The following is a 26,862-nucleotide window of genomic DNA, read 5'->3' as shown; positions in this document are numbered from 1 at the left end:
GTGAGAAGACGCTTGTACAAAGGTACCAGGATTATATTTTTTTAAAATACATCTTAGAATCTTCCAATTTGAAAGATACAGATGACATATTGCTATCTGAGAAACCAAACAAAAATATTCATATATGGACATATGGGCCATGAAAATGAGGCCAAGGTCTGGAATCCAGACCTGATTCCAAAACACTTTGGGCCATAACATTCAAAGAAATTCCCAACCTTTCCTTTGTCATATGGAAACTTGTTGTACAATTAGGTACAGATCCAAACATTTATTAATCAGTTATTGTCTAAGAAAAAGAAAAATGCTTGTTGTTGGTCCCTTTTTCTTAAATAGTTACGGCCATAACCAGATAACTCCCATTCAGAAACTTTCTTTTGTGGTATGAAACCGTGTGGTAAAATTGAATATGAATAGTAACTTGCAATTTACTGATTTTTGCAAATGTTCTATTTTTATGTCAATGTTGGTTAAAAAAAATTGAAATATCTTGATCATCTGATGGTGTACCTATTAATGAAAGCACTATGAGTGCTGTCGGTCAGTTTATTGAAAAACAAGAATATAGTGAATGGAGTGTCCTGAATCTCTGACACAGATTGTTAACAATAAAATAATATTTAGATGAATAATATGAGAACATATATACTTTTTATCTCAAAATGTTAATCACCAGTAGTAAAATTATTTTTGGGTTAACGGTTACTGATTTCTTAAAACTTAACATTTTCAAAAAGACAATGAAATAAACTTTACAATGAAACAAAGAAGTGCTTGTAAATTTAATACTTAACTTTACAATTCAAATTTCGGTTAATTTCATGAAAATTTAAGACACATCAAACTCCAGTCTTAAGAAGTCAAGACCCAAGGGACTCGCGCTATATTTCATTTGCCAAAGTTTTATTGTCCCAAACAAGAATATATATGGTTTAAATAGGGGTGGGGATCACAACCATTTACAAGATATTAAGAACATTCTCAAATTACAAGTGGTGGGGGGTTACCCAGGGGACTCACCCTCATTTAAATAGTTTAATGGTACTGTGATCATAACTGAAGACCAGGTGTGTTTATCACTTGCTGTTTTCAAGTTATACAGTAAGTGGACAAGAGTAAATTCCAACTCAAAATAATGCTCTATCATTTCAACTTAAATCAATATTTTCCCTAAAAAATATTGCCTAGATACAACATCACATATTTCAAATAAATATACCAATAAAGTTAATAAAAATCACTTCTTTGCTATATACATGATATATATATATATATACAGATTTTAGTTTAAGTTTTATAGAGTTTTAAAAATGTATAAAAAAATAACTTTCCTGTTTTTAGACCTGCCAATCAGGTTCTGGTTTTTACCCATTCAAATGGAATCTACCATTTACGATTTGTTAACAATGAAGTGTCAGGGTCTTTAAACACAAAGTGGCGACTTATGTCACATTTTTTTCACATGAAAATGTGAGCAGTTGCATTAAAAATCATCTTGATTGAAGATATCCTCGTTTTGCAAGAGTGCCTTAAGTAGGAAAACATATGTTCATCAATCTTTTGACCTGAAACTTTTATTTACTACTGCAGACATAGACAACAACACTTGAAGAAGATCCAAAATAAAGTATTGTTCTTTGATTGGTAAAGAAGATGTTGATTAGGCAGGAAAAAGAAGATCAATGGTGTACATTAAGTTTTTGTCTAAATGAGAAATTTCACCAAGGTTCTAACTTATTGATATCTTTGACTTTTTCTGCAGGTTCATCTTCTATTGGCTTTCCTAACCATGTCCAGGTATTATCCTCCTTTGAATAGTGCTTACCACATGGCATATTAACATTCATATACAGATTTAATTTTTCATCAACTTGTTTAAAGAAGCCTGCTTTGTAACTGGAGTTATTCATGCCCTTGGTTATACCAGAACAAAAGTACTTGAAATTCAATGCTAACCACAAAGCAACTATGGTCGGAATACACAGTTTTTCATCTTGAATGTAAGGCATCTGAGAACTTTCAATAAGTACATCATTTTTACAATCATAGTAGTATATAACTAACATCTCTTTTGATATACCAATGCTTGGAATTAAATGGTTTACAAACTCAGGATGCAGTTTTTGTTGCAGAAATGAAAATACAATGGACTGTGCTATCATTTGCTCCTTATTAGATTTCAAATCTGTATTTTCAATTTTTACTTCTATTGAAGAACGGTTTCCTGACCCACCAGGTGAATCTGGTTCAATGGTTGCTATATTTATGCCAATCATGCCCATCATGAGATCAACAAAACCATGCCAAACTTCAGGACAACCTGTAAAACAAAACTTGAAAAGCAATCTATAACAAACACCACCTATACTAACTTCCTTTAAGGTAGCACAATACAAAGATTTCATAACTCCAACAACTTGACAACTCCCAAGTTTTAAAATGCTGTAACTTTCTTAATATTGCTTGAAAATTTATAAATGTGGTAGTTATGGATAGCTAACAGATTACTCTCTCAAATTAATGCAATGTTAGTAGTATGCTACAATTATGTAATCAATTATAATGTTAACTGTGCCTTAAATATTTTTCATGAAATTTCCACTTTCAATTGAAATTAGCTTCTGCATAGGTATCCCTAGAGGGCTGATTTTGTTATATGTTGTTCCTATGGCCATTATCTACAAAAGGTGTCTCAGATTTCAAATAGAATGTATAGAACAAATTTTACACATATTCAAACATTATCTTCTTTTATGTGGTTAGGATGTTTACACTAATTAGTGATTTATGAGAGAATGGCATACCATAGGGACATTTTGAGACACCCTTTTGAAGCCCATAATGTGTTGATTAAGATTACGTTACAATTTTCAGTATAGTTAAAGAGATGACAGAGCTAAATTCATTCAAGTGAACTGACCAATAATTTGCCACTAATTACATAATAATTGCATAATAAAAATATTGCATTCATTTAAAAGATTAATCTTTTATCTATCTATATATACCTCTTTTATTAATGTTTATGCATTCTAAATAAAGTTACAGCATTTTAAAGGTTAGTGATTGTAGGGAAAAAATCTTTGTATTGTGACACCTTAAATTCTCCTATTTGTTTAACTAGTAGCATTTTTAAAAGCATTATGTTGTAATGCAAAACATTGCATATAAATAGTATAAAAGCAAATCATATAAAAAGTTAACTTGCAGAAACATCATCAACTGCTTGAGGAATGTTTGTTGTCATTTGGTGAAGGTATAATTCCTTGGCTTGGAAATAAAACCATTTTTTTACAGTTTACATATACATATGTATCTATATATTTTGTGAAAAAAAAACAAGAACTTCAGTACACGTTTAAAAAGAATATATATATGTGCATGAATGCAGCAAAAAAATTGTGATGTAAATTTTACCAGGATATCAATGAGCATATGGGGGAATCATCATTAGTTTCATAAATGAAATGCAAAGGGGTTCGAAAGTTGAAGAGAAGAAATTCTTTTCTTCATAAGCACATGACAAGCCTCCAGGTAGCAGAAAATACAAAAATATTCTAAATATTTCAAAAGTAATAGCAATGCACAGGAACCATTTTGTCTCAAATAATTATACTACTTTCTGACTAATAGTTCTACACATGAAGCAACAAGGTTGTCTACCTTCTGAAATTTCTTAGGTAATGAGCTAAAGCTGCTGCCTCATTATCCATATAGGCTCACTTTCTGCAACAGAAGTCACAGATGAAAAAAAAACAATGAAACATGTGTGCACTCTATATCAGGTAATCAACATCGGGTTAACAAAATGTTAGTTACACCATGACATAAATGCACTGCTTTAAAAATGTGCTCTGCCGAGTTAGCTGGATACGAAAAAAATATTGAACTTTGTGGTAAAATTTCAGAGCATTCAAAAAATTATTTCACAAGTTATTGTCCAAAAACTAGAAAAATGTTTGATTTGGGCCCCTTATTGCTATAAACAGTTGGAACCATCACCTCCAAAAGCAATCACAACCTTCCTTCTGTGGTATTGAACCTTTTGGTTAAATTTCATAGGGATCCATTCACTAAACTAAAGTTATTGTCAAGAAACCAATATGTCTTCCGACCACAATATGATAGCAATATACAAACGCATTTTAAAAAAAAATATTATTGAGGTATTACATTGTACATGTAAATGTATCACTTAACTCTAAATAAAATATACGGTTACTAGAATAATCTCCAATACCTATGCTTGTGTCCCCATAGTCCCCGGTTAAAATTCCGTCACAACCACATGGACATCTTGCATATTTGCTGTACCCCTTGTCAATAAGATAATATGATGAAACAGACAGTTTTGAAAACAGGTGATGAGCTAAAACAACTGCCCATTCTGCCTCTGTCAACTTCCGGTCTTCCTCTGCAAAAGCCTTTTCAGCAGCTGAAATTAAAAGAAATGAATTTCAGTGTACATTAGTATGCATCACACAGTTCTTTCTAAAATTAATATTGCAAATGAATCAGATGAATGCTAGTTATTGTACAATCTTGTCATATTCTATAATATTTTAAAAGATATCTCAGAAGTAATCACCTAAGGGAGCAATCATTAAACCCCCTGAAGTTAATTGGTTTTCCCTTATGACTAAAATAACAACAGGAAATGGCTTTTCAAGATGCCCACAAAGAGTACACTTTCAGACGCAGGTAAACATATTTTCAGGGTCTTAAACCAAGAATTGGTGTAAACTAGGAACTCATAATTGTTTTGCTTTCGGTAGAAAACAAATGTGATAGCTATTCAAAATATTCACAATTTAAGTCTTCTTAAAAAAAAAGGAGCAATAAATGTAAATAATGTTATGTATTTGTCTTGTAAATTATATCTAATATTAAATTCAGTATGTTTATAATAATATTCTATAGAAAACTCAGTCTATTGTTACATCATTCTATTAATAACTTTATATAAATACAAGTTTGTTGTAGACAAACCTGTGAATCATTTATTTTTTATACTTTGTAGTAAATTTTATATGAACAAATAGTTGTGGTCATGCATGACGCTCAAACCCTATACAAGGCTGACGGCCTGAGTTTACTGTATCTTTCATGTAATGGATTAATTGGGATACTAAGGATTCATCATTGGATGTTTGGAAATTTTTGGATATATACATATTTAGTGATATCACTTCTTGGACTTATAAACACAAGCTTAATTGAAAATAAAAGTACATCTTGGAATATAGCATCTTGGAAGAAAGGAATATTAATTATTCAAGTACATTCTTTTGATATTCAGGCCAGTCCTTACAATGTACATTATTCATAACTTGATAAATATTTGTTGTAAATTGTTTCGTTTTAAAATAAATATTAGAAATTAATCAGATTGTCTTTCTGTAGTATATTATTATAAAAACTTCACATACATGTAGCAGAAATTGGGGGCTTGTCTGGGATCACAAATATTTCACTTAGAATAAACAAAGTGATCAAAGTTTAAATTAATTGTTTCATATCACAACCATGAGTTTTTTCATATCACAACCATGAGTTTTTTTCATATCACAACTAGTATGACTATAAGTTTATCTGCAAAGAACTTTATGGAGAATCCAAATAGGGAATTGCTGGTGGCACTGAAAAAGTCTGAATTGTTAGCGTTAGGCAAACATTTAGAATAAGAAGTTAAATGTTCAATGTTGAAATTTGAAGTTCGAAACATAAAAGTTACAAATTTGGTAGAAGAGGATATTATGGATCAGGATGCTTTGGAACTAATTAAAATTTTCTGGGTTGATGCTTTAAAATCAAAAGAAATTGAAATGCAAATGCAAATGCTTCAAATGCAAATGAAACTAGAGGCTCATGAGAGCCTGGATCGCTCACCTGGCTTTGATAAGCTTATTTGAACATTTGTATGTTTTACCCATAGAGTCCTATGTTAAACAATGTCCCCCTGCTGACAGTCATCCATCTTCGCTAGCCAAGGATTACGATCCGGTGCCCCTCCTCTTCACCCTTGGCAGATTGAGTCAGAATTTATGAAAATTGCGTTGTGCCTTCTAGCGGATGATCGAAGTCATGCCTTCTCTGACTACATCATTACTGATCACTGAGAGCAATTGTATTTTTTGTGGCTTTAGATGTAACTATATTTAACAATCATGTCAGAGTAGTCCGGGAATATCGAAAATATCTCAATGTTCAATAAACTAATTAAAAATGGTAAAAGTGTCTCTTAAAAGTGAAATTCTATGTTGTGGGATAGGGATTCCTGGCACAATCAACACATGCTCGTTGCTGATAGATCTTGACATAATGAACATTTTTAACCCATGTCAGATTTGCTCTAAATGCTTTAGTTTTTGAGATATAAGCCAAAAACTGCATTTTACCCCTATGTTCTATTTTTAGCCATGCTGGCCATTTTTTTTGATGAAATGGAAAATAAAACACAAACTTTATTCTAGATACCCTAAGGATCATTCAGCTTAAATTTGGTTGTAATTGGTTCAGTAGTTTCAGAGGAGATGATCTTTGAAATAGTTGATGACGACGACGGATGACGACGACGGACGCCAAGTGATAGCAAAGGCTCACATGTCCTTTTAGGAAAGGTGAGCTAAAAATGAGGTCAAGGTCAGATGATTATTGCCAGACAGACATGCACAGTTTACAGTTACAAACATTCCATACACCAAATATAATTGACTGGATGCCAATAGTATATGAGAAATAGACCAAAACACAAACAAGAGGCTCTCAAGAGCCTGAATCGCTCACCTTAAATTATTTGCTTAAATCTTTCATCAATGATTATTTTGGCTTTTCAATATAAATAAATATTCTTGAATCTGGTAATATCTTCTTCAAAAGCAAAAAAATGCATTTTACCCCTATATTCTATTTTAGCCATACAGGCTATGTTTCTTGATGTACAAGGAAATAAATATAAAATTTATACTAGATACTCTGAAACTCATTCAGTCTGAGTTTGGCTGAAATTTATTCAGCAGTTTCAAGGGAGAGGATTTTTTTAAAGTAAGCTAACAAGTAAACAAATTGAGTAAAATATATTCAAAGGGCAATAACTCCTTAAAAGGTCAATGACAATTTTGGTATTATTGACTTATTTGTAGATCTTACTTTGCTGAACAGTTTTGCTGTTAACAGTTTCTCTTTATCTATAATAATATTCAAGATAATGACCAAAAACTGCAAAATTTCCTTAAAATTACCAATTAAGTGGCAGCAACCCAACAATGGGTTGTTTGATTCCTCTGAAAATTTCAGGGCTGATAGATCTTGAACTAATGAACAAATTCACCTAAGTCAGATTTGCTCTAAATGCTTTAGTTTTTGAGATATAAGCAAACCAGATGCTCCGCAGGGCGTAGCTTTATACGACCGCAGATGTTGAACCCTGAACGGTTGGGGCAAATATGGACACAACATTCAAGCTGGATTCAGCTCTAAATTTGGATTGTGATTAAATAGTTGACACAGCATAGGTTTCTGACACAGAATTAATGTGTTCTAATGAACTTAATTTTTTTGTTTTCTCTTAGAGCAATTCACTATGCTGTTGAATATTAATCCTCTTAAAAAAATGTTTGAAGAAATTTTCTTTTTATTTATGAAATTTCAAATGAGAAAATTGAACCCAATTTTTTTAATCACATCCCCCTTTCCCTTATTCCAAAACTAATCTCAATTAAAATTTCTAATGGAGTTTGCAACAATAACGACTCATTTAAATACATCATAAAATATTAAGATGTAAAAAAAACTGCTTGTTATCACTGAATGGTAAAGATTATTTTAATTTATCAGTTGGTAGTAAAAAGTGAATATACATTGTATATTGTATATATAACAAAGATTTAAGTTGATTCTGGACAAAGAAAGATAACTCCAAATAAAAAAAATTCTTACAATTAGATATTTCTAGCTTACTATTCTGGACAAAGAAAGATAACTCTTATTAAAAACAAAATTGCTATTTCACAATATTTTGCAATAAGATATTTCTTGCCATTGCGCAATACCGTGCAATTGAAAAGACTTGCTATTGCACAAAACTTAATATAATAATTTTAGATCCTGATTTGGACCAACTTGAATACTGGGCCCATAATCAAAAATCTAAGTACATGTTTGGATTCAGCATATCAAAGAACCCCAAGATTTCAATTTTTGTTAAAATCAAACTAAGTTTAATTTTGGACCCTTTGGACTTTAATGTAGACCAATTTGAAAACAAGACCAAAAATTAGGAATCTACATACACAGTTAGATTTGGCATATCAAAGAACCCCATTTATTCAATTTTTGATGCAATCAAACAAAGTTTAATTTTGGACCCCGATTTGGACCAACTTGAAAACTGGGCCGATAATCAAGAATCTAAGTACATTTTTAGATTCAGCATATCAAAGAACCCAAACGATTAATTTTTTGTCAAAATCAAACGAAGTTTAATTTTGGACCCTTTGGACCTTAATGTAGACCAATTTGAAAAAGGGACAAAAGTTAAAAATCTACATACACAGTTGGATTCGGCATATCAAAGAACCCCAATTATTCAATTTTGATGAAATCAAACAAAGTTTCATTTTGGACCCTTTGGGCCCCTTGTTCCTAAACTGTTGGGACCAAAACACCCAAAATCATTACCAACCTTCCTTTTATGGTCATAAACCTTGTGTTTAAATTTCATAGATTTCTATTTACTTATACTAAAGTTATGGTGCGAAAACCAAGAAAAATGCTTATTTGGGTCCCTTTTTGGCCCCTAATTCCTAAACTGTTGTGACCAAAACTCCCAAAATCAATCCCAACCTTTCTTTTGTGGTCATAAACCTTTTGTCAAAATTTCATAGATTTATATTAACTTAAACTAAAGTTATAGTGCGAAAACCAAGAAAATGCTTATTTGGGCCCTTTTTGGCCCCCAATTCCTAAAATGTTGGGACCAAAACTCCCAAAATCAATACCAACCTTCCTTTTGTGGTCATAAACCTTGTGATAAAATTTTATAGATTTATATTCACTTTTACTAAAGTTAGAGTGCGAAAACTAAAAGTATTCGGACGACGACGACGACGACGACGACGACGACGACGACGACGCCAACGTGATAGCAATATACGACGAAAATTTTTTCAAAATTTGCGGTCGTATAAAAACTGCATTTTACCCAATGTTCTACTTTTAGCCATGACAGCCATCTTTTTTAAGGAAACAGAAAATAAAACACCAACTTTATTCTAGACACCCTAATGATCATTCACCTTAAGTTTTGTTGAAATTGGTTCAGTAGATTCAGAGGAAAAGATTTTTAAAAGTTAGCAAAACACAAAAATTTAACTTTGACCACTGAACCATGAAAATGAGGTCAAGGTCAGATGACACCTGTCAGTTGGACATGTACACCTTACAATCATTCCATACACCAAATATAATTGACTAAATGCTAATAGTATCTGCAAAATAGACCAAAACACAAAAATTTAACTTTGACCACTGAACCATGAAAATGAGGTCAAGGTCAGATGACACCTGCCAGTTGGACATGTACACCTTACAATCATTCCACACACCAAATATACAAGACCTATTGCATATAGTTTCTGAGATATGGACTTAACCCTGTAAACTTAACCTTGTTCACTGATCCATGAAATGAGGTCGAGGTCAAGTGAAAACTGACTGACAGACATGAGAACCTTGCAAGGTACGCACACACCAAATATAGTTATCCTATTACTTATAATAAGTGAGAAATTCACATTGCAAAAATTTTTAACTTTTTTTTCAAGTAGTCACTGAACCATGAAAATGAGGTCAATTAGGCCAATGGTCATATGACAGACGGACAGTTCGTAACATGAGGCATCTATATACAAAGTATGAAGTATCCAGGTCTTCTACCTTCTGAAATATTAAGCTTTTAGTCAAGAGCTAATGCCGCCATCGCCTTCGCCTTAACACTATCCCTAAGTCTCGCTTTTTGGGACAAAAGTCGCAGGCGAGACAAAAAAAATCTTGCTTGGTTTGCATGGTTAAAAAAAAACTGTCTTGATATAAAATCCCCTGCCCCCCCCCCCCCCCCCCCCCCCCCCCCCGAAAATCAAATGATTTGTGCTTACATTTGAACAATCTTCATTGAAAGATTCTTTTGTAAAACTAACTGGCTCGTACATTTTTAGATTCTTTTTAATTTAAGGGCCATATAAAAGTACAAGTTCTAAGATATATTTAAAATGTCTTACCTTTGCTTCAATTTTTTTCAAGGAGAATAAATCCACAATATAAACTCCCTGCTGAACAATTGCCATAATATTTCAAAAAAAACTGTGATGACATACACTTATATTTTAAAATCTTGCATGTGTACTGATACACACTTGTGACTTCAGAACATCAACTTGTTGACATCAATGTGGGAGACTAAAAACTACAATGTCATAGAATGTCTTTCCTATGGAATTCTGTTTATTAAGAGGTTTCTAAAGGGTCTATATAGCGGGAGACATCTGATATTTAATCAGATTTGAAATATTTTCTTTGACGCAAACAAAAAAATGTTCTTGGCCGAGCGCAGCTTGATATGACCGCAGAGGTCCAATCCTGATCAGTTTGGGCAAATAAGGACACAATATTCAAGCTTGATAGAGGCTGAATTTGGATTTTAATTAAATATTTGACACATGATAGTTTTCTGTCACAGAATAAATGTAGTTAAAGAACTTGAAATTGGTTAAATGATTTGAATTTATTTTCAATTGAAGATTTCATGCTGTTGTGCAATACAATTTGCTGTTGCGCAATACACTGTGCTGTTGTGCAATACTTAGTTAATATGTTTAGACAAAGAAATAGCAAAAAAATTGTGAGAAATCCTAAAATTGAAACCCCCCCCCCCTAAAAAATTTGACCCCATAAATTTTTTTCCAAAAAAATACAACATCAAGTTCATATACAATATTTATATAGTGCAAACATGTAACCAACTTTTCACATCCAGCAACAACCTTAAAACTGACCAGAATATACATTAAACAAGTCTTTATCTTTGAATATGAAACAGATTAAGTTAATCAGAATCTTTAAGTGTTCTGCAGAGAAAACTTTATAACTTGACTTTATGTCCATAGATAAACACCACTAAACAATTACTTTGACAGTTCTTTAGAGTTCATTTAGATAAGATAAGATAAGATTTTATTGATATAAAAATCCAAATCTGGATTGTCATCAACACATACACAAAGAACAAACAAACAGTAATCATTACAATCAATTATATGTATATAAAATGGCAATTAAATTTTCTTTCTTATCTATCTATTTGACTGAGGAGGCTGCTAAGATAATAAGTGTCCTGATTAAAGTCAATACACAAAATTATATCAAATTTATCCTTTTAACACCTCTGGTAAATTTCCAATATATTTAAAATTTAAATATTGATTAGATTTACTATATTAAAGAACACCAATCCCTTTTGAAGTATTCCAATATCCAAGGATTCAATTTTAGTTGATACAAAACATTTAGTATAATTTTGGACCACAATTTGGACCAACTTGAAAAGTCAACCCACAATTAAAAATCTAAGTACATGTTAAGATTTAGCGTATCAAAGAACAACTAGGACTCAATTTTTGCTGAAATCATACAACTTTTAATTTTGGACCGCAATTTGGACCAACTTGAAAACTGGACCAATAATAAAAACTCTAAGTACATGTTCAGATTCAGCATATCAAACAACTCCAAGAATTCAATTTTTGTTAAAATCAAACTTAGTTTAATGTTGGACCCTTTGGACTTTAATGTAGACCAATTTGAAAACAGGACCAAAAATAAAGAATCTACATACACAGTTAGATTTGGCATATCAAAGAACCCCAATTATTCAATTTTTGATGAAATCAAACAAAATTTAATTTTGGACCATGATTTGGACCAACTTGAAAACCGGGTCAATAATCAAAAATCTATGTACATTTTTAGATTCAGCATATCAAAGAACCCCAAGGATTCAATTTTTGTTAAAATCAAACTAAGTTTAATTTTGGACCCTTTGGTGCTTAATGTAGACCAATTTGAAAACGGGACCAAAAATAAAGAATCTACATACACAGTTAGATTCGGCATATCAAAGAACCCCAATTGCAATTATTGAATTTTTGATGAAATCAAACAAAGTTTAGTTTTGGACTCTTTGGGCCCCTTATTCCCAAACTGTTGAGACGAAAACTCCCAAAATCAATCCCAACCTTCCTTTTATGGTCAAAATCCTTGTGTTTAAATTTCATTGATTTCTATTCACTTATACTAAAATTATTGCGCAAAAACAAAGAATAATGCTTATTTGGGCCCTTTTTGGCCCCTAATTCCTAAACAGTTAGAACCAAAACTCCCAAAATCAATCCCAACCTGCCTTTTGTGGTCATAAACCTTGTGTCAAAATTTCATAGATTTCTATTTACTTAAACTAAAGTTATAATGCGAAAACCAAGAAAATGCTTATTTGGGGCCTTTTTGGCCCCTAATTCCTAAACTGTTGGGACCAAAACTTACAAAATCAATCCCAACCTGCCTTCGATGGTCATAAACCTTGTGTTTAAATTTCATAGATTTCTATTTTCTTAAACTAAAGTTATAGTGCGAAAACCAAAAGTATTCGGACGACGACGACGCCAACGTTAATGTGATACCAATATACGACCAAAAAATTAAAATTTTAACAAAAAAAATGAAAAAAATCCAATTTTACCGCCAAATATTTTTTTCTGCGAAATTAACGTAATATCAGAATGGCGGGCTTATCCATGCGATTCATTGTTGTCTTATGAAAGTAGCAACAACGGACGTTTCTAAGGACTTGCTTTCCGACTGTATTACATTCTGCAAAATCTAATCAGTTCCCCAATGAAGTGAATTTAACAACGTATGTCAATCAAATACGGCACAGGGCCTGTTCAACTGTATAACGATTTATACAATTCTGCTTGCTGACAAAAAATTAATTTCAAAATCTCATTCAATGGTTCATTCTTTCGATTCACTTGTAATTCACATTCAATGGTCCATTCCTTCGATTCACGATTGTTTTAGCTTCAGCTGCTGAAAACATGTTAAAGATAATACCGAATTTGCAAGTTGAAAATAGTTCAACAGTATGACGTACAATTTATACAATTCTGAGTTCTGACAAAAGATTCATTTCAAAATCCCATTCAATCTTTCGATTCACGATTGTATTAGCTTTTTTGCTTTTGATTGATCAGCTGTGTGTTACAGTTAATCCCGATTTTGATTGGTTAATCAGTTTAGAAGAATTTTACCATGAACGGGTTAAAAATTATTTGATTATTTGATTAAAATCGTACTTTGGGGCTATTTTTATGATCATGATTCAGTAATCGGGATAAAGGTTCAAAATCGTGTAGGGCATGCATTATAATGAAAGTTGTCAGGTAACCGTAAATATGATATATATGATCTGTTTGACCTGCACTAGATATATTGTAAAGTACGGAACAGATACGGTAAATGAGGGAACATGATCCGTGCAACCACATAAGGAGACAGCCAGCATGAACGCTGCCTTTTCCCAAAAACTGCATTTGACCCTATGTTCTTTTTTTAGACATGGCAGCCATGTTTTTTGATGAACAAAACTTTAGATATAGTTCATAAACTCAATAACATAAGGAACATTCAGTTAATCAAAGAGCTGATAGCTCTGAAGTGGAAGAAGGTGAATAAAAAGTAACTAGAATTACCATAAAAGCAGCCCCACTTACCCAGGCTGCTTTGTTCCATAATTGTTAAAATGTATTTTTTTCTTCAAACAAGAAAAGGTCATAAGTACATGGATTTCCCATCCGTACAATCATTTTCTAAGTTCAGTTGACTATGAAAATTAGGTAAAATCTTTAATTTGGCAGTCAAATTTAGAAGATCATATCAAGAGGAACACATGTGTACTAAGTTTCAAGTTGATTGGATTTCAACTTCATCAAAAACTACCTCGACCGTAAACTTTATAACCAGAAGCAGGACGGACGGACAGACTAGAAAACATATTGCCCATAAATGGAGCATAAAAATAGTAAGACTTGTTACATACCCGCCAACTTTTGAAAGTGACTGTTCCCATATGGGTTTTTACTGCACAACAACAATTTTAAAGGTTACAATTTTTAGCGACGTATTTTGCAAGATCTGGATTGTCTAGAAAAATTGTCATATTTGTATGATGAACTTACATGCCTTTTCCTTAAGTCTTTTTGCATGATTCTAGTTATATATTAAATCGGTAGAAAAAATATACATGAAGCTGGCAGACCAGGGTTTATTTTCCAGATTAAGAATATTAGATGCTTGTTGAAATTTCCAATTTTGAATAATGAACAAAGATGGACCTTTAACAGGTTTGGAACAACACTCCAAATGAGGGTAACCTAACTGGAAGATCATCACAACCCACTGTAAAAAATGAGCACAAAAAAAGTCATTTATATTCATATTATTTGATGAAACTTTTCCCCAAGAACTATGCATCTATTAAGTACTGAATGGTCAAAACATCATGTTTTTTATCGACATAAATTTTGTCGTAAATGTAACCAAATGATGTAGAAATTGTGTTTTTTCTTCAAATTTCCAACAAATTGTAATGTTTATAGTTCCCTTATTGTCTCTCTATTTGAATAAAATAAAATAATTAGGAGAATCTGTTTCTTGTTTTGTTTTGTTTTTGACAAATGATTGTTCACTGCTTGCAAATGAATCATTATATTTATATATCTTATCTGTATATAATTTTGTTCATGTCTCCATCTCCTTATCATTTGTAAATGTTTAGACAAATAAGAAAGAAATAAGCTCCACACGTATATTTGCAACATCGTAAATTAATTAAAAAAATAACATACACTAACACTAGTACTGCATGGATTTTAAGCATTATGAAAGTCATATTTGTAGACAGCATAAAAAGACTTAAAAACAGTGTAAAATGTCTTGCTATTTCTTAGCTTACACAATAAAATCTAATATATACTAACATATACATTTAAGATTTTACTAGGAATTAATGTAACTACTAAACCTTTGGATTGACTAAATTCCGAAAGAAACAAATTTATCATATAAACTTCAATGTAATCCTTGAAAGGAGGTCTAGATTGCTAAAATAATTTATAAATTTTAATTTTTTTATTTGTCCAAAATCATTTAAATTCATTTAATCAACATCATTTTATGATTATTTGATTAAAATATTAATCATTTATAGTCTTTTTACAATTTACATTTTTAAAAGCAAAATAACTGAAAACAGGCTAAAACAAAGGGAAGTAACAAAAAAGTATTTCAATATTCCCAATACACATCGTTTTGATAACACAACGGCAGTTAGCCGGAGGTAAACATCGTTGATTACCAGTACACGGGTGTCATTCGGTTTATCGAGAGAAATGAACGTGAAAGAATATCTAACGGCGGTCAAGTATTGAGCGACGATCGTGAAAGTTCTGGTAACGGATCGTGAAAGACATTTAATCGAGAAGACATATGAAAGGTCAATACATATTCTAATTAAATTAATTACACAGACAAATTTACAACAAAATAAAACTGTCTGTCAAAATAGTTCAACATTATGATCAGTATGTCAGAATATCCAGTTTTAAAAGTTCATAGTTATTACAAAACAACAAAAGGCAGATTGCTTCTCGACATTTCAATGACATAAAAAATGTAAACAAACATGATTTTTTCACAAATTCGACTAGAAAACCTACTTTAATACGAATAAGGGCATTCTATTTGAATTAATCAAATGGTTTTTATAGTTATTTTGTATAAACATAATATGATACTTGGAAGATAAATAACTATTTACACAAAAATGGATTTTTTGGATCGTGAAAGATCATGTACCGTATTTTTGAAGATCATGAAAAGGATCGCAAAAGATCTGATGCTACGAAGACGTTCAAATTTTTCTTCAATTATATCGTAGTTAATATTTGTTATTGATATTGAGAAAAGCTATTTAGGTCAACATCCTCAATAGGTTTAAGTTTTTCAAAGTATAAATATTTTCAGAAAATGAAATGTAAAATAGTTGGATGATTGTAGGATGAAGCTTTTTATTGTCATGTGAAGTACTCACTTATCACGAGTTATAGGATATCCACATTTGGTATATTGGATCCTGTCAATTACATGTCCGTCAGACAGAATTCACCTGACCCCGAATTTGCCTTATTTCATGGATGAAGATTCATTTTTGTGGTCAAGTCCGTATCGCGGATTCGTTAAGCTTTAGGATAAGTGTCTGTTGTTATGATTGTGAGGTGTATATTTTCGACTTCTGCAATGTTTCAACTGACAATGAACCCATTGTCATGCATCATTCGGCAATGCTCGTTTTATGATGTCTAGCCTTTGAAAATATACCTGTATACTATAGCGCCATGGTATTTCGTGTATGGTGTACATGCCTGTTTGCATGTTTCATAAATGACCATAATGCCGTCATTTGTATTTGATATATTGAATGATAGTAAGATGTCTATGTCTGGCTGTCGGTCAGGGTTCAAATACTTTTGACCTTATGTTTCGAATTAATTGGCCAGCATAACTTTTATATTAGTCAGTTTCTAAGGCACTGTAAGGATCGGAACACATTTATTTGGTCTACGGGATATTTGTAGAGATCTGTATGTCATGGTTCATCTGACCTTGCACTCTTTTTATTAACCATAGACAATCATAATTTAAAAAAAAATGTGGTATGATTGCAAAAGAGACAAATATCCACAAGAGACCAAAGTGACAAATACATTAACAACTATAGGTCACCGTACGGCCTTCAACAATGAGCAAAGCCTATACCGCATAGTCAGCTATAACATGCCCCCTTAGTGACAATGTAAAACAATTAAAACGAGAAAACTAAAGGCCTTATTTGTATAAAAAAAATGGACGAATACCAAATATGTAACACATAAACAAACAACAACCACTGAATTACAGACTCCTGGCTTTGGACAGGCACATACATTAATAATGTGGCGGGGTTAGACACGTTATTGGGATCCCAATCCTCCCCTAACCTTGGACAGTGGTATAACAGTACAATATAAGAACGAACTATAAAAATCAATTGAAAAGGCTTAATTCATATGATGGACAAAAATACATTAAGCGCATTATGCGCATTTGACACTTCTAGTAAAACCCTTGATATTATAGACGTTCCATAACATTAACTATCATAAGTAAAGCAGACAAGACATTACAGCATTTTCGATTTGGTATTTTTTAGTCTATAGTATATAGTTAAATCAATCCACATCTGCGTTGTATATACAGAACTTAAGAAAGTTCTGTTGCACAAAATGTTGGTTATCGTTCAATCTCAAATACTCATGAAAGATGCTGTTTTTCTGTAATTTTTTGTTTGATGGATATCATTTTGGTTTAAACGTTGCATATCCATATTATTGGCTATTAGTAAATGAATTGCACTTGACCGATTCTCAGAGCTGAATCTTTCAAACTTATCTAGAGATGTTTTAGTTGTTGTTTTTTAACTTTCGAGATAAAGCGTTGAATAAGAAAAAAGCTTTAATGTTCATCCTTATCAAAATAGTTAGAGGCTTTAACCAGTTTCAGGTTTATCAAATGGTAAAAGAAATACTGATTTCTGATTACTAGTAATAAGACTGGTCACGCATTATCTTTCACGATCAAAATAATGCGTTGCCTGATCTTTCACGATCAAGTTGGATGGATATTCAACAAATTCAAGGTTTTCATATACAAATTAATGCTTTTAAGAGGAGAACATACCTTAATTTTACTATACTATCAGATACACCAAAGATTACATTTCAAATATATAACGATGAACTGAAACATTACCATTACAGTAACAAAAAGCGTGTTATTTGTAATTAATTGCATATACATGCATTGCGCCTTTTGTGTTTTTTCATAAAGTACTGCATATTTTCTCTTTCTTATTTCACAGTTATGTTGGGGAAGTTAAAACATTTTGACAGACATATTTTTTTATTCGGATTTGTTCCGCGTTTTGAAAATTAAGCAATATTTTTAAAGATTCTGACCTAGAATTCCCATTAAATGTCTTTCACGATCCGTTACCAGAGATTTCACGATCGTCGCTCAATACTTGACCGCCGTTAGATATTCTTTCACGCTCATTTCTCTCGATAAACCGAATGACACCCGTGCAGTATGTTTAACACCCAAGCTGTCAAGTGAAGCCATATAATTATACATCTTCTTTGATGTTCAGGTAAAATTTAACACAGGTGTCAATTACACCCGTATAGTAGTAAGAAATGATCAAATATGGCGTCTGAAAATTTTCATTCATGAAATATTTCATACACGGGAGTTTTTTCTCCTAAACGGGAGGACGGGAGGAGACCCCTGAAAACACATGTATGTCAGCTTTTCTAAAAGGATATGGATGCCAAACCGCTTTATTAAAAATAATTGAAGATTGGAAAAAGGCTTTAGATCAGAATAAATATGTAGCAGCTATATTAATGGACTTGTCCAAGGCTTTTGACTGCCTACCCCATGACCTCCTCCTACTAAAATTAAAATCTTATGGTGTGTCCGCCTCATCTCTTAAACTTTTGGAAAGCTATTTAACTAATAGAAAACAGTGTGTTAAAGTAGGTACTAATTCAAGCTATTGGCAAACAATGTTTAAAGGGGTGCCACAAGGGTCAATATTAGGGCCAACATTATTTAATATTTTTTTAAATGACATTTTCTATTTTATTCATAAAAGTGAACTCTATAATTATGCAGATGACAACACCCTTTCATACGCAGATAACGATTTAGATAAATTAATTAAAACTTTAGAAGAAGAAAGTAAAATTTTGATAAACTGGTTCTCAATAAATAAAATGAAAGCAAATCCAGAAAAATTTCAGGCAATAGCTGTAGGTAAAAAAACTAAAGACAAAAACCTAAAATTTAAATTAGAAGGTAATGAAATAGAGTGTGAAGATAACGTTAAACTGCTAGGTGTAACAATAGATTTTAAACTAAATTTCAATGAACATGTCTCTATAATATGTAAAAAAGCATCCAAACAATTAAATGTATTAAAAAGAATAGGTAAACACCTGACTAAACTCGGAAAATTAACAATTTATTATTCTTTCATAATGTCCAACTTTAATTACTGCCCACTAGTTTGGCACTTTTGTGGGGAGGTAAATACAAAAAAGATAGAGAAAATTCAAGAGAGAGCACTAAGGTTTATCTACGAAGACCATTCAGCAAGTTATGAAGATCTACTCTGCAAATCAAAATTACCATCTTTAAAAGTAAGAAGAATGCGATCTTTGGCGATTGAAGTTTTCAAAATTATAAATAAAGATTGTCCTGTTTATCTTCATGATTTGATTCACTTAAAGGAAAAAACTTACTCTTTCAGATACCAGAATACAGCAGATCTACCACATGTAAGAACAACTGCATATGGCCTTCAATCTTTCAGGTATGCAGGTGCTAGGCTTTGGAATGAGCTGCCAGATGAGCTTCGTAAGCAATCATCTTTAAATCAATTCAAGAACTTGATAAATTCTTGGTCTGGCAGCTCATGCCAATGCTTTGCCTGCAAAACCAGTTAATCTCTGCTTATTATTTTTTGTTTTTGTTGCTTTATTTTCAGCATGGCAAATTTATTTTAATATCTTTACTATAGTGCTTCTGCTGCTTTTGTGCTAATTTTAGAAACTTAATGTGCTTTTATGCTTTTTATGTGCAAACCATTTCATTTGTGCTTTTGTGTTTTTATCTCATAATTGCATGTACCAGTATGTGTTAAACTTGTAAAATGCTTAAAGAACTTTTGTGCTGCATGTTTATATACTGATTGAACTCTTGCTTTATATGTTTAATGTTGTGTGCATGACTCGATATGTATGTTTTGTTTTATTTGTTGTTATGTCGGTTTTAAAAGCTCTTCAGAGCTTATGTTTGTAATTGCTTGCTTATACCGACTCTAAATAAAGCTTTATTATTATTATTATTATTATATTATTATTATTATTATTATTATTATTATTATTATTATTATTATTATTATTATTATTATTATTATTATTATTATTATTATTATTATTATTATTATTATTATTATTATTATTATTATTATTATTATTATTATTATTATTATTATTATTATTATTATTATTATTATTATTATTATTATTATTATTATTATTATTATTATTATTATTATTATTATTATTATTATTATTATTATTATTATATTATTATATGTTACGAAGGGCATCTAATTCACATGACAAAGGAAAACCATGAATAAAGACAACACTTTATATATCCTTTTTATTTATATAAAAACAACATCTTCTTGTCTGCAGGATTGCAAATTCGTAACTTCAAGGGCAAACTTGTAAACAGGGCGAGTTGTCCCGATACCAAATTCACGCATGCGTAATACAAATATCTACAGTTAAAACATCCTGTTACAAGTAAACAAATCACGTTCATGTGGATGAGATGAAATCTAATAATTTACATAAATAAAAGGGTCATATTTACAATAGTGATTGTTTTACAATCATAATTTACAAATTAAATGATTCAGATGCCTAATCATGTGTAAAAATCGGTGTCAGGAATCTTAAGTTGTTTTGAAATTGTAATACACGAAATGAATGCGGCATACAGAGACTCAATGCCAAGGGTCGGTCCCTTAAGTCTTCAGAAGACTTGACGTCTTCTTCCACTAAAAACAGTCAGAGCTCAGACATAAATAAGTCTGAATCTGCTTTTAACACATAGAGGTCTAAATTTGTAAGTTTTAAGATTTGTCTCCCTTTAATGCAAGACAAAATACGACTTTAATAAGTCAAATATTGTTAATCAAGAAATAATTGACCAGAATAAAAAATTGCAAATATGGACTCCTTGAAGTCGATAAGTTTCCAAAATTGGTTAACTTCAAGACCCACGCATATTTATAAAAAGGTCATGCAACTAAATGAAATAATGACATCATTGACTGACAATGCTTTGTCTTCTAAAGAAAAATATGAATGAGAGTCTAAAATATCAGAGATAATGTTAATTAACCTTGCAATGCAACCACCTGGAACCACACTTAATGAAGTAAAACATCTGTGTTTAGTAATGATGTTCAATTAGATATATAATTAAATATAGATAGCTCAAGTCCTTGTGAACTCTCAGACAAGACGATGAAGTTTTTGCTGTCATAGGTGGTGTACCAAGTAAGATAGTCTTTTCATCAACATAAATAGACCTAAACAAGTCTGTCATTTTTTTACTTAGATAAGTCTTAATGAATACATGTTTTGACTTCTTTATGTCAATAGCAGATTGAGACTTATTTATGTCTGAGCTCTGACTGTTATTAAAAGTTTCAAAGTATTTTGCCAAATAATAAATTTCAGAGCAGAAAATTTTTAAATGTTAGCAAATTGTGTTAAATTGTCTTTTATAAAGGGCAATAACTCTTTAAGAGATCAATTGACAATTTTGGTCATTTAACTTTTTTGTAGATCTATCTGACTTTGCTGAACATTTTTGCCATTTACACTTTCTCTCTATCTATCATAATATTCAAGATAATAATCTAAAACAGCAAAATTTCCTTAAAATTACCATTTTAGTGGCAGCAACCCAGCAATGAATTGTCCAATTATTTCTGAAAATTTCAGGGGTGATAGATCTTGACCTAATGAACATCTAAACTCATGTCAGATTTGCTCTAAATGCTTATAGTTTCTGAGATATGGGCCAAAATCTGCATTTGCCCCTATGTTCTATTTATAGCCATGGCAGCCATGTTTGTCGACGGATCAAAATTTTGGATACAATTTATACACAAAATACCCTAAGGAACATTAAGTTAATATTTCAAAGTATTTGGCCCAGTAGTTTCAGAGCAGAAGATTTTTGAATGTTAGCAAATATGACAAAATTGTGTAAAATTGTTTTAAAAGGGCAATAACTCCTTAAGGGGTCAATTGACAATTTTGGTTATTATAAATAACATATTTGTAGATCTTACTTTGCTTAACATTTTTGCTATTTACATTTTCTTTCTATCTATTATAATATTCAAGAAAATAACCTAAAACTGCAAAATTTCCTTAAAATTACCATTTTAGTGGCAGCAACCAGTGGATCCAGAACTTTTCATAAGGGGGGCCATTAACTGACCTAAGAGGGGCCTGCTCCAGTCATGCTTCAGTGATTCCCTATATAATCAACCAAATTTTTCCCATGAAAGGGGGGGGACGGGCCCCCCAGGCCCCCCCTATGGCAACCCAACAATGGATTGTCCAATTTGTCTGAAAATTTCAGGGGTCATAGATCTTGACCTATTGAACATTTTTACCCCGTCTAAGTGCTATAGTTTTTGAGATAAAATATAAGCAAAAATATGCATTTGACCCCTATGTTCTAGCTATGGCCCCCATGTTTGTCAATGGAACAAAACAACGGACATAATTTATAAACTAGATACCATAAGGACCATTAAGTTAAAGTTTAGAGGTATTTTTCCCAGTAGTTTCAGAGGAGAAGATCTTTGAAATAGTTTACGACGACGACGGACAATGGACTACACGAATGCATAAGCTCACATGGCCCTTTGGGTGAGGGCTATTCCAGAAAAAAATGTATGGGGGGGTTGGAAGGCATTTTATATGAATAATACATGGGTGATGGGTATCAGGACACCTTTTCACACTCTAATGCACTATGATTGTCAATTACAATTGTCTGGGTGGTGGGTGCTGACAAAAAGTGCCTTCCAACACCCCCATACATTTTTTTCTGGAATAGCCCTGAGCTGAAACTGTCAGGACCAAAATTTCTAAATTGAATTACACTTGAATATTAAGGAAATAGCTGCAAAAGTCAGAAAACAGGTCAGAATAATGAGAAATTTGGATTTAAATAGATGAATTTTCTATGGGACATATTAGAACAAGATGATGGCTTGAAATGCACCAAAGTCACGTGATATCATACATATTTGGATATGTTATAGGTGCAATATCATATGAGGTTTTTTTTTTGGCTTACAATGTATTATTGGAGAAATTACATGTCAATATGTTCCGGAATTCAAAATGTTGGCTTCCTTTAGTTAAAACAGAAAGGGAGATAAAGAATTTTACACATCATGTCATCCAATCAAAATCATTGCATAAGAAAAATAAATATAACACGAACAAACCCAGGATGAACAGAACCCATGGGCAAACAAACCTACTACGAACAGAACCTAGGGTGAACATGTATATTAGAGCGATTCCATCTTTTTGTTACTTTTTTTGTTAACTTTGGTATACTGCTATTATCTGCAGGGTTCCAGGGGTGCGCACCCCCCTTTATTTTGGCTGATCAATGCATTTGTATCGGGACATATGTTTTGCACCCCCCACCCCTTTTGAAAATTCCTCCATCCACCCCCCGATGTCCTCGATGTTTCAAAACTTACTGTTTTTAAACAAGAAATATCAAAGTTTTTTCTAGAAAACAAATTTGTTTCGTGAAATTGTGAACAGCTTAAAACAAGAATGTGTCCATAGTACACGGATGCCCCACTTGCACTATCATTTTCTATGTTCAGTGGACCGTGAAATTGGGGTCAAAACTCTAATTTGGCATTAAAATTAGAAAGATCATATCATAGGGAACATGTGTACTAAGTTTCAAGTTGATTGGACTTCCAACTTCATCAAAAACTACCTTGACCAAAAACTTTAACCTGACACGGGACAGACGGACGAACTGACGGACGCACAGACCAGAAATCATAATGCCCCTCTACTATCGTAGTTGGGGCATAAAAATAAAAATCATATGCTATGCTCCTATTTAAAACAGTGTATTTTGATGGTCTTAAGGACCAGTTCATGATCAGATCAGATTTAAGGAAGAATAGCTATAAAATTCATTGACATACATTGTACTCAGGCATGTTTGGGTATATCTCTTCCAGCTGTAGATGCATATGACAGGAATATTCATATTAATTGTGAATTTATGGTCATACATGTATGATTGAGGGACAGTAACCGGTCCTCGTAACCATAAAATTTTATGCAAAAGTCAGCACACTTTCACACAACTTTCATTATTATGCCCCACCTATGATAGTCTGTCTTGTGTCAGGTTAAAGTTTTTGGTCAAGGTAGTTTTGAATGAAGTTGGTCCAATCAACTTGACACTTATTACACATGTTTCCTATGATCATGATATACGATCTTTCTAATACGAGACTTCACGGTTAATGACGCCATATTGGATAGGGGGCAGATTTTCTGGCTGGAGGGGGAAATGGTATGAAACTACGGGAAAAGCTATGTGTGTTTCCAAGCAACTGTTCAGTTTCCATGATGTTTTCCCCTATTTTTCATACCGTTTTCACCCCCAGTATGAAAATTTGCCCCCTATCCAATATGGCGTCATTAACCGTGAGGTCCCGTATTTTAATGCCAAATTAGAGTTTTGACCCCAATTTTATGGTCCACTGGTTTACAAAATGATTTAAAGTCCGAGGGTGTTTTCCATTATGCGGTTTGTACCGGGTTTGAACCATTTACTGCGGACTATTTTGGTTCTTCTAGTTCGTCTCAACAGACAATCCAATTGAACCAAACCTAGGGTTCGTGTTCCATTTCCGGTTCGACTGGTACAGTCGGTAGGAACCTCATAATGGAAAGCAGCCCGAGATTATGGTGTTTAGTATAACTTTTGGTAACTGCTTCAGTGTTCTCCCCAAGGCCTTAAAGCACCGCGGCACCGCGGTGCTATATTTCTGGGCCGCGGTGCTATTGGTCTTGCCGCGGTGCTATAATTTTTGACCGAGGTGCTATATTTTTCCGGACATTGTATTCGAAAAAGCGTTAAATCGGTAGGATTTTATCCGCGGTCTAAAATTCCGGGCGTTATTTGAGCTGCACAACAGGTGATCGATGAAACTTGTTGATTGGATTTAATCACTTGATTATCGCTTGTAACAGAATTCCTTTGTGTTTTAATTGATTTTGGATTAATTTATGACTGGAGATTATAATTTTATGGCTTCACTCACCACCCAAGCATTGACCAGTGACACCGGCAAATTTACCTTTGTACACAAACAGTGCCGACAGTTGTACACACCACGGGGAAGTGATACAATTACAAAATGTTGTTGGATTAAGATGAATTATTGTTGGATTAAGAATATATTTTAAGGATCATACATATTTTGATTCTTTATGAAGCACGTGGTCAAAGCTTCACTTGACATAAATATGATACGATACCGAAAATGGGGAATCAAAACTCATAATGACTGGAGCCCAGCGGAAAAACCAACTAAAATTGTAAAATAAAGGGCGCGATAAGCCCCACACCAACATCCCTTGTTATTTAGAATTGTTATTAACTTTGTATAGACAGTGATTGACAGAAGACCAATCCCTGGTTAATTATTACCCAAGATAAGAAAGGTATCCATCCCTTCCTTCTTAGTTTTAATATAAATCTTTCAAGTATTTTTTTAAATTATTACCCAAGATGAAAAAGGTATCCTTTCCTTCCTTTCTAATATATATATCTTTTTAATATAAACCTTTCCAGTGCCTTTCCAGTATTTTTTTTATTGAAATTAAATAATAATAAAACTTCTTGTGAAATGAAATAATTTTATTTACTGGTTATTTATTTGCTTTAAATTGACTTTATGAAATTGTTTTAACTTTAGTTCTTAAGCCTAAATGTTTTAAGAAAAGTAAAGAATAATTAGATTTTAATCAGTGAGCACTTGCAAATTTGAAAACAATAGTAACTTTCCTTAGTGCTTGTCATATGTTATGTACATGTATTTTATCTTGTTTTATTATTCTTGAATAAATAATATTAAATCTTTATTGCTTTTCAATTATTTAATCAGAATATGTCAAACTTAGAACAGGGTTAAGAAGAAAACAATTAAAAGAATGCAAAAACTAACCTTTCATAAGGGTATAACCATATTATGAATAAAACACCATAAAAAACTTTGCGACGCGTCACAAAAGTCAACACGTTTATAGAACTTGTCACGCGCTACCATGGTGCTATCCAAAAATCCTGGGGAGAACACTGTGCTTTTATCAGTTTATGCTAAAAGAATATTTTCAACAGATGTTCCTGAAAAAAAATATTTGATAAAAACAAAGAATTTCATATAGTAACTGGTCTTGGACCAGTAATGCCCATAGAATATTTTTATAAATCTTACCGCCAGTTTCTTCTGAAAGAAAATACAAAAGCTTTGATAATGCAATTTTTGCACCTTTTCTTTGAGGAAGGCAAGTCTCACTTTTTGGTTTCAGAAAACTACACAACAATTCTTCTCCGTAACAAAAGATACTGGACATGGAAAACAACATAACATGCTTTGGGCTCAATGTAGATGATGATGAAGAAGCTTCATCAGTGCACTTATATCGTTCTGTTTGGCAAAAAGCTTTTGAGAAGTTTTTTGGAGCCATTCCATTACAATGGGAAATTTTAAGCATACATAAAGAGAACTCGTTTCTTTTCTTTAAAGCCGAGACACTGTTGTTAAGTAACGCCATCAATGGTTCGTTCGAGTGGAATTCAACAAAAACAGGATCGTCTATTTGATCTGTTGATTTGCGACGTTTTTTGGCTCCAGAGCAGGACGGCACGTCAGAATCCATTGCTTCCAGTAAATCAGGGGAGATAAAGGGGTCCCGGTAAAGTGAGAAACGG

General features: G+C 32.3%; 1 protein-coding gene across 1 annotated transcript; it reads right to left on the bottom strand.

The window, feature by feature from the left end:
- Positions 1-494: 494 nt before the first annotated feature.
- Positions 495-26,862, bottom strand: LOC134723571 (uncharacterized). Its single transcript, XM_063587150.1, has 3 exons — positions 26,366-26,862; positions 4,241-4,435; positions 495-2,320 (listed from the first exon to the last, which is right to left on the bottom strand). Exons 1-3 carry the CDS (start codon positions 26,808-26,810, stop codon positions 1,719-1,721), a joined length of 1,242 nt encoding a protein of 413 aa, XP_063443220.1. The 5' UTR covers positions 26,811-26,862; the 3' UTR covers positions 495-1,718.

The sequence above is a fragment of the Mytilus trossulus genome, chromosome 1, assembly GCF_036588685.1.
Source record: "Mytilus trossulus isolate FHL-02 chromosome 1, PNRI_Mtr1.1.1.hap1, whole genome shotgun sequence".
In the NCBI taxonomy this organism is placed as follows: domain Eukaryota; kingdom Metazoa; phylum Mollusca; class Bivalvia; order Mytilida; family Mytilidae; genus Mytilus; species Mytilus trossulus.
Note: the sequence above shows the minus strand (reverse complement) of the source record. Positions and strands in the feature narration are given on the sequence as shown.

Excerpts from the sequence above, each read along its gene's own strand:
- LOC134723571 (XM_063587150.1), bottom strand. The coding sequence starts at position 26,810 with ATGGATTCTGACGTGCCGTCCTGCTCTGGAGCCAAAAAACGTCGCAAA. Across the intron at positions 4,436-26,365 it reads TCTTTCAGAAGAAACTGGCG|CTGCTGAAAAGGCTTTTGCA; the intron begins GTAAGATTTATA and ends TTTTAATTTCAG. Across the intron at positions 2,321-4,240 it reads CTATGGGGACACAAGCATAG|GTTGTCCTGAAGTTTGGCAT; the intron begins GTATTGGAGATT and ends TTTGTTTTACAG.